We start from the raw sequence: 9,897 nt of genomic DNA, 5'->3' as shown, positions 1-9,897 counted from the left end.
CCGTAGCTAACAATATTAACCCTATAGAAACCAATCCCATCTGTTGCTAAAACCTTTTAAGAAGCGACCCCTACCGTAGCTGACATAATTGACCTCTAGAAACCAATCAATACCGTAGCTAACAACATTAACCGTACAGTAACCAATCGGTACCGTAGCTAACGATATTAAGCCTATAGTAACCAACAAAGGTATAAATTAAGAGTCCAGTCTCAACCAGTATATCAACATTTAGTTTCTACTGTTTCATTGTAACAGTCTACAACAATTCCACTAGTTTTATTTTCCTTCTCCATTGACAGAAATAATTCTACAAAATGGTAAGTTCTTATTTCTTGATGCAGACTGGAACCAAGACAAATATTTAGAACAAATGTCTCGAGAAGAACCTTACACGATGAGTTAGACTTTTCATCAGCAAAATCATACGTTATTAAAGCGCGATTCAAAGAATCCATACAAATTGTAAATATTCTACCGGCACAAGAGCAATAGTTTTATTCTATTCTTAATCTCCTTTCCTTTTTTTTTCAGCGTGAGTGTATCTCTATCCATGTTGGTCAAGCTGGTGTCCAGATGGGCAATGCCTGTTGGGAGTTGTACTGTTTAGAACATGGTATCCAACCTGATGGTCAGATGCCTTCTGATAAAACTATTGGAGGTGGAGATGATTCCTTCAACACTTTCTTCAGTGAGACTGGAGCTGGTAAACATGTTCCAAGAGCTGTATTTGTTGATCTGGAACCAACAGTTGTAGATGAAGTCCGAACTGGTACTTACCGTCAACTCTTCCATCCTGAACAACTCATCACTGGAAAAGAAGATGCTGCCAACAACTATGCCCGAGGTCACTACACTGTGGGTAAAGAACTCATTGATTTGGTTCTTGACAGAACCAGGAAGCTGGCTGATCAATGTACCGGTCTTCAAGGATTTCTCATCTTCCACAGCTTTGGTGGAGGAACCGGATCTGGTTTCTCTTCCCTGTTGATGGAACGATTGAGTGTCGATTACGGCAAGAAATCCAAGTTGGAGTTTGCTGTTTATCCTGCTCCACAAATATCAACAGCTGTGGTAGAACCCTACAACTCTATCCTAACAACCCATACCACATTGGAACATTCTGATTGTGCTTTCATGGTGGATAACGAGGCTATCTATGATATCTGCCGACGAAATCTTGATATTGAAAGACCAACCTACACCAACTTGAACCGATTGATTGGTCAAATCGTCAGTTCAATCACTGCTTCACTCCGATTTGATGGTGCCCTCAACGTTGATCTTACTGAGTTCCAGACCAACTTGGTACCTTACCCACGTATCCATTTCCCTCTTGCTACCTATGCTCCAGTCATCTCTGCCGAGAAAGCCTACCATGAGCAACTTTCTGTAGCTGAAATCACCAACGCTTGTTTTGAACCAGCCAATCAGATGGTCAAATGTGATCCTCGTCATGGTAAATACATGGCTTGTTGTATGTTGTACCGAGGTGATGTTGTTCCCAAGGATGTCAATGCTGCTATTGCTACCATCAAAACCAAGAGAACCATCCAATTTGTTGACTGGTGTCCAACTGGTTTCAAAGTCGGTATCAACTACCAACCACCAACTGTTGTACCAGGAGGTGATTTAGCCAAGGTCCAGAGAGCAGTTTGTATGTTGAGTAACACGACTGCTATTGCTGAAGCTTGGGCTCGTCTTGATCATAAATTTGATCTGATGTATGCTAAGAGAGCTTTCGTTCACTGGTATGTTGGTGAAGGTATGGAAGAAGGTGAATTCTCTGAAGCTAGAGAAGATTTAGCTGCTCTAGAGAAAGATTATGAAGAAGTTGGAGTTGATTCTGTTGAAGGTGAAGGAGAAGAAGGAGAGGGAGAAGAATATTAATTCTTTTATTTTCTATTAAATTATTTTTATCAAAAGTCAATAATTAGTTTTTGTTTCCCCATTAACCGTATAATCATCGTATCAAGAATACGGGTTTTTACATGGGTTATGACGAATGGGGGTGTGGTTTGGACACGATGCCGTACAATAGGTATACACGTAAGTCTAGAAGGTAGAGCTAAACCTTTAGCCATTTGTTAGCCCCCGTTTTATCTTCAGAGGTAGCTAGTCAAATCTAAATCGAGCCGTGTTATTCAAACAGCTCTCTGGACTTGGCCAAATCGTCCCTGGTACAACAGTTGGTGGTTGGAAGACGGGCGATCCTATCCTTAGCGATCACCATTTAGCACATAAGAATTGATTTGCCAGAAGGATATTGAAAAAATTTCAAAACTGAATTTTCAAAGAAAGCTGCAACTTGGATGCAAGTCGGAGCATGAAATGGGAGATAATCGCATTTATAGCCATGAATTTCTCTTGGCTACAGACTACATCAAAACTCCAAATTGAGGTAAGAATCTACTTTTTATTAATCATCAACATGAAGAAAATTAAACACAACAAAATATTCTCTTCCAGCTTCCAGATTTCTTCTTCTCTGAAATAATAAAATACAATAATTACTCCACAATACCGTTGATACAGCTGAACAGAGGTACTGACTTGATACCCCACCAGGAAAAAACCAGGATAATCTGTCTGATACAGTAGTAATCATGTACTGACTCGTTGTTCTTGTTTAGACCTTGCCCCGTGTTCTCGAAACGATCTTATAAGATTGTCCTAGCTAAGATCGTTTCGAGAATACGGAGACAAGATGGCTGCCGAGATCAACATTCAATTATTACCCACCCCAAGTCGTTAATTTTATTTTGTTTAATTTTAGATGGAAGAAGTGTAAATTATTTGTGTTTATATTTACCTTTCTTTATTTTAGTTGAATCCATTCCACTTCCATCTTGCTTGGACTCGGACTGTTTCTTCCAGAACTTTAATTTCTAAAAATACAGAAAATAATCAAATTTTCAACTTTTAATGAAGACAAATAACGAAATAAGAAAGAAAAGGACCACCCTATTATTTTTCAAAGATAACATCTATTAGGATCATTTCTACCAGCTGGTTCTTGGCCAAACTTCTCGGCATTGATCTTTCCCAGATTATGCGCACTGTTGGGGCCATACGAAACCTCGTATGGGCTCTTACATGGAAAGTGTTAATGCGACTTACCGACAGAAGTCCGGGTTTCTTTTCATTTATTTTTGTCTGTTTCAATTCGACGATGAATCGGTCAGTCATATCGGTGTCGAGTTCTAGACATTTTGTTTGTCTTGTATTAAGATGAGATCCGGTTTGCCATCCATGAATGTTCTCTGGGCAAGGCGGTGGTATATTTTGGATGTTCTGTCCATTTGTGGCATCTTTTAAATCATCAATGGTGGTGGAACTTATCAATGTTCGAGGTAATGATGGAGGTAGATATGGTATAGCTAGAAAATCTTTTGGGTGTGGTACTTGTCTTAGATTTCTGAGAGCATTTCTAATTGTGGCTTCGCAGATGGGTCCCGTGATATAATTCACCATATACCGTGTTTTGGAGGAAAATTATTCTGGTAGCTGTGGGAACTTCTGTCAAGGTTTCAGTTGAAACTGAACCATAGCCAGAACTAGGATTGTCACCTGTAAAAATAGAAATAGTTGTATTAGTTGAGCCACTGGACTCTAGAATTTAAAAGTTAAATGTGCCGATTCTATGCTTATACAAGCAACTAAGCTAAGATCTGCAGTAACAAGTTCTTCTGTAAGATTTCACTGAAATTATGTTCCATTCTGTTGAAGCGAAATACAGAAATACTTACCCAGGTTTTTCTCCTCGAATTTCTGTTGCAATTCTGTCATAAGTAATGCAAAAAAGGGAATGAAAGTGGCGAGAGCTTCTGTATCCATTCCGTCAACAAACATAATTGAAGAGTTGGAACGTTTTTCTGTTGTTATTTCTGGTAAAATATCAGAGCTAACTGTAAACACGTCTTCTACTTTGGAATCGTTGAAGACAAGATAATAACGTGACGTTATTTTATTGTTTATGACGTTATTCTTAGTTTTCATTGTCGTTAGGTTAGGGCTCCCTTATGTTAATAAAACATTATCTGTAGTGACCGCCCCAGAGTGGCGCATTTTCCCCCTAAAACAATAAGTTATACACTCTATACCCCCACTTCATTTTTAACAAATATTAAAATATATTAAAGTATATCAATTATAAGTGAGTAAGTATTTCATAATGAAGAGTGGTATCAGGTGTCTAGAAGAGTAAGCATACCCTGCCTGGCCACACTGTGTACCCACACATTTGAAAAAAACAGCCACACAAATTAATAATATTTTTATTGATATAAAATCAGAAATCTAATATTCTTCTCCCTCTCCTTCTTCTCCTTCACCTTCAACAGAATCAACTCCAACTTCTTCATAATCTTTCTCTAGAGCAGCCAAATCTTCTCTAGCTTCAGAGAATTCACCTTCTTCCATACCTTCACCAACATACCAGTGGACGAAAGCTCTCTTGGCATACATCAGATCAAATTTATGATCAAGACGAGCCCAAGCTTCAGCAATAGCAGTCGTGTTACTCAACATACAAACTGCTCTCTGGACCTTGGCTAAATCACCTCCTGGTACAACAGTTGGTGGTTGGTAGTTGATACCGACTTTGAAACCAGTTGGACACCAGTCAACAAATTGGATGGTTCTCTTGGTTTTGATGGTAGCAATAGCAGCATTGACATCCTTGGGAACAACATCACCTCGGTACAACATACAACAAGCCATGTATTTACCATGACGAGGATCACATTTGACCATCTGGTTGGCTGGTTCAAAACAAGCGTTGGTTATTTCAGCTACTGAAAGTTGTTCATGGTAGGCTTTCTCGGCAGAGATGACTGGAGCATAGGTAGCCAATGGGAAATGGATACGTGGGTAGGGCACCAAGTTGGTCTGGAACTCAGTAAGATCGACGTTGAGGGCACCATCAAATCGGAGTGAAGCAGTGATTGAGCTGACGATTTGACCAATCAATCGGTTCAAGTTGGTATAGGTTGGTCTTTCAATATCAAGATTTCGTCGGCAGATATCATAGATGGCCTCGTTATCCACCATGAAAGCACAATCAGAATGTTCCAATGTGGTATGGGTTGTTAGGATAGAGTTGTAGGGTTCTACCACAGCTGTTGATATTTGTGGAGCAGGATAAACAGCAAACTCCAACTTGGATTTCTTGCCGTAATCGACACTCAATCGTTCCATCAACAGGGAAGAGAAACCAGATCCGGTTCCTCCACCAAAGCTGTGGAAGATGAGGAATCCTTGAAGACCGGTACATTGATCAGCCAGCTTCCTGGTTCTATCAAGAACTAAATCAATGAGTTCTTTACCCACAGTGTAGTGACCTCGGGCATAGTTATTGGCAGCATCTTCTTTTCCAGTGATGAGTTGTTCAGGATGGAAGAGTTGACGGTAAGTACCAGTTCGGACTTCATCTACAACTGTTGGTTCCAGATCAACAAATACAGCTCTTGGAACATGTTTACCAGCTCCAGTCTCACTGAAGAAAGTGTTGAAGGAATCATCTCCACCTCCAATAGTTTTATCAGAAGGCATCTGACCATCAGGTTGGATACCATGTTCTAAACAGTACAACTCCCAACAGGCATTGCCCATCTGGACACCAGCTTGACCAACATGGATAGAGATACACTCACGCTGAAAGAAAGAGAACGTAGTTTTTATGGATTTGGTGAAATAGAAGGTGGGTATCGAGCACTTTATATAATAAAGAATTGTGTACAATGGTCTGTCTGTCTGTTTACATATATAGTTTTTTTCAAAGTGTCAAACCTGTTTCTTATTGAGTAAAATCCACAACTAAAAGAAGATATCGACTTACCATTTTGAAATGAAGATTCTGGTGAAAACTCTAAGAGAAATATAGAGACGATTGTTTGTAGACTGTTATAATACAACAGTAGCCAACTCAAATGTTGATATCCTCGGTTGGTAAGAGGGTTAATTTATACTGAGTTGGTCTCCTAGGGGTTAAATAGTTAGTTACTGTCGTCAATTGGTTAACGTGGATTAATAGTTAGTTGATTAGCAAGCATTAGTAATGTTAATGATTAGACAATCAGTTTCGCTTTCGTCTTCGTTGGTTAATTAGTATAGTCACTCCTACTGTGAAGTGGCCATGCTAAACATAAAAATAATTCAAAAAGAACGAAATAAAGTTTGGTCTTATTTTGAATAGACTGGTGATTTACAATGTAGATATCGCGACAATAGTGAGCTACCACAATGACTATTATTCAGATAAATACAGTTATTGAAGCCGATAATTAAGAAGCTTTGAGCCAAAAATTACAAGTAGATTGAAACGATATGCGACTCCTAAAACCTTGGGCGCAGTTGACGTGCATAATTATAATGCTAATCGAAATAGAAATGATACAAAACAAATAATTACATTTTATTCTCTATACATCAACAAACAGACAAACATTTTTTATTGGATAAGGTTATTTTGGTAAATTGAACGGCGATTATAGTAGTGGCGGGCGCCGCGCATGAGGCAGACCATGCTCACTCTGTTCAAAAACACTTGATGGTACTTCTCTTTGGAGGAGTCCACTACTATACAACTTTTACTCCCAAGTTTGCCATTCTTTGGACAAGAGTTTTAATTGACGGAATTTTCCTGCTTGTGTGGATTTATTTATTTATTGATAAGGGGTGAGGCTTCAACGACGATTTGTTCCACCATCTTCTTCGAGCAAAATGCATTTCGTAAGTCTCTTCCGTGAATCCTTTATAGTCAGATCAGATCGGAGATAGAGTTGAGGCTAAAGAAACGAGGCATAAACTATTCAAATCACTTTATGCACTCGTGTAGTCTTCGAACGTCCAGTCTTTGAATCACGGGATCACGTGACGGTATGGACATAGTTCCAGTGAATATGGCTGTCATTCATTACCGTGATATGTCTCAGAGCGTTTGGTCAGACGAAAGATAGAGAGGAGTCTAAATAAACGAGGCATGTAATAATTAAATCATTTAAGTACGCTCGTAGTCCTCGAACGTCCAGCCTCTATATCACGTGATCACGTGACTAAGTGTACATAGTTCCGGTAAATTATGGCTGCCATTCATAACCGTGATATGTCTCAGATCTTTCACGGAACACTGTTTTATCAGATGGATGATAGAGCTGAGGCTAAAGAACGAAGCATGAAATATTTAAATCAATTTATGCACGCTGGTAGTAGAATTCATGGTACTTTTGGATGGTTCGGTGCTAACGGTGGCAATGCTCATGTTAGAGTTTGACAATCGGCTGTTTGTCATCATAGAACTTGAGTTTCTCGTATCTGAAGAAGAGTGTCGACATGGGCACAGTATCTGTTGCATCTGTTCTCGGAATCTTTGTCCACTGATGTAATACAGGATAAAATTTAGGGCATGGTTGGTATACATCATATTGTTCAGGACAGTTCGCACCAGATGGTAAACAGCTTCTTCATAAGGCGTGGAACGAACCCATACATATCTCTCTATGATGATAATAATAGCCAAAGGACCAACCAGGATCAGAAAACAGAAGGTGACGAGCAGCAACATGACTGTTATCTGTCGTTCCTTCCCGCTGTTATTTTTAGTCGTGTTTTTACCATCGGATCCCGCTGTACTGGATTGGGTCATCTGCCTCTGAAGCTTTCCAGCGTTTCTGATGTTGAAAATGATTAGAATATTTAGAACACAGAGACATGCCAACGGTAAATAACAATACCATACTGAATCCATCCAAGGCCAGATCTTGCTCAGGAAGTACGCGTTAGTTTCTCCCGATGGAGAGCAGATCGTGCTGTTTCCATCATCTATTTCAATCATCGCTCGAGTAAAGAAATTATGAAAGTTTAGTGCAATCACGATAAGAACTTCCACTAGGATAGCAAGTCGAGCTCTTTTCAATGTAAACCACCCTGGTGCTTTTAGTGGAAACCGAATAGCAAGGTATCTCTCTATAGTCATCGTTACCATCAACAATACGTTTAGATGGATACCAAAGTAGAACAGAAAAAATACCAGACCACAAGTACCTTTATGAAAAATCTCGTATCCAGGAAATTTGCGGACCAAAAACATAATGTTGAGAATTAGGACCAATGTATCTGTACAGGAAATAGCGGCCATATATTGATAGGTAGTTGTAGTCTTTGATAACATCAGTACCAAGAAAGAAAGGGTGTTGCCGATGATCCCTAAAGTTGAACATATCGGAGCGTAGTATGTATCCAGTCCCCAGGCCACCTGAAATTCTGTAAAACTTTCCAAACTATCTTCACCAGAAAGGTATAGAATATTTTTCTGTTTATAAGTGGTTGTAGGTATTCTGCTTGTGACATTGCTGAACGGTCCAGAGTGATTGCTAATATCGGTGGAATTCCACATCTCCAGAAAACTCATAGTGGCGTTCTCCATCACGGAATACCTTTAAAAAAAAATAGAAACGTCTTCAGATCATTCAGTCCTGGGGGATATTTGCTCAACAAACTAATAGAATTCGGTTCTTGACTCTAACTCTTTAGAATGAAATTCCGAGTGTATTTTCCTGAACTTCTACGAAATAATTTCTGACACGAATTGTTATTCTGTAAAAAGATTTGATTGATCTTGAATTTAACGAATTTTTTTAATTTTGAAATTTAACTCGAAGCTGGGTTTGGCGTAAGCGAAAAGATTAACTTTTCCAAATGTTTTTAAACATAAAAAAGGTAAAAATAAAAGAAAAAATCCTAGGCAAATTTAATCAGTAAATCAGTTTTATAAAAAAAAAATACACACCTACCTTTTCCAAATTTCAAATTAAATTTAAAAATCACCAAAGTTTAACTGACCCGAATTAAGGATTTCATAAAAAAAAATCACCTAGCACCTAGATGGCTGGTTAACAACATAATAAAATAAAATGGCATCCAGATCTGCTTTAAATACACCAATTAAAAGATGGTGTTGTCTTTAAGATAAGTAATCAGATCTGAACACGGGTTTGATTGACTTCTATCGATTTTAAACTCATAATTGTTTCGTCGTTTCCCTTTTTTTTACCTGTACTATATCTACTAATGATCTTCCAAATTATGAAGGTATTTAGAGATGGTCATTACCGGCATTCATGAACCAGAAAATGATTATTGTATTTCAGCGTAAACACGGTTCGTCAAGAAACAATCTGGTAAATGAAATTGATTTTAATAGTGTTTTACGTCTTACTTTTATGCATCATATTGGGTTAATAAAAAAGATACAACACCATGTAGTGTGCAATGACAAAACGTGTACCAGGACAGCAGTAAAGAATATAAAGTTGAATACGGGTGAAAGGGCGCAGTTCAACCTTGGTGATTCCAGGTTTTGTTGGGGGTTCGGACGAACCCTTAACAGAAGCCTCGATGTCCTGCTTTTCGTTATTTTGAAGTTATTTCAGCGTCAAGCTCTTTCAAATCCCGCAGATCCATACAGTTTGTAATATCCGAGTCATGTCCTTTGATGAAAGAGATCATCTCGAGGAAGGTGGTAATTCCTCAGAGACCGGAAGTAAATATTGTTATATCGTGGGGACCAAGTCCATTTATTGAAAGAGGTATTCAGAAAATGTTATATATTGCTGAAATCGGGTACTATACTAGGATAAATAGTTTTGTGACTCTACAATAGCCGATTATCATTAATCATAAATATCCAACAGGGCTAGATAAGTTCCGAAAGTGGTAGGAAAATAGGATTTCTATACGTTTTCCCCCACCAGAGTCAAATTGCACCTAAACATTTCTGTTTCAAACATTTTCTTGAGACAGACCCTTTCAGATGCATCATGAAAGGCTTGCGCCTATGCGCTTCAACAGAACTGCCGCAACCACACAGCGCACCCCCCGCCACCCCCCCCCCCCCCC

At 38.8% G+C, this 9,897-nt stretch overlaps 1 protein-coding gene across 1 annotated transcript in view; it reads left to right on the top strand.

Moving 5' to 3' along the window:
* The first annotated feature begins 222 nt into the window (after nt 1–222).
* Nucleotides 223–9,897, top strand: part of LOTGIDRAFT_204198 (hypothetical protein) — a 106,974-nt gene continuing 97,299 nt past the window's right edge. Inside the window, exons 1-3 of the mRNA XM_009060430.1 lie at nt 223–320; nt 535–1,910; nt 7,412–7,436. Of these exons, the coding sequence (XP_009058678.1) occupies nt 318–320; nt 535–1,890 (1,359 nt within the window). The 5' untranslated portion in view covers nt 223–317 and the 3' untranslated portion in view covers nt 1,891–1,910; nt 7,412–7,436. The remainder of the gene's footprint in view (nt 321–534; nt 1,911–7,411; nt 7,437–9,897) is intronic.

Source organism: Lottia gigantea (assembly GCF_000327385.1).
Source record: "Lottia gigantea unplaced genomic scaffold LOTGIsca_42, whole genome shotgun sequence".
In the NCBI taxonomy this organism is placed as follows: domain Eukaryota; kingdom Metazoa; phylum Mollusca; class Gastropoda; family Lottiidae; genus Lottia; species Lottia gigantea.
This window is presented reverse-complemented; position numbering and strand designations above follow the sequence as displayed.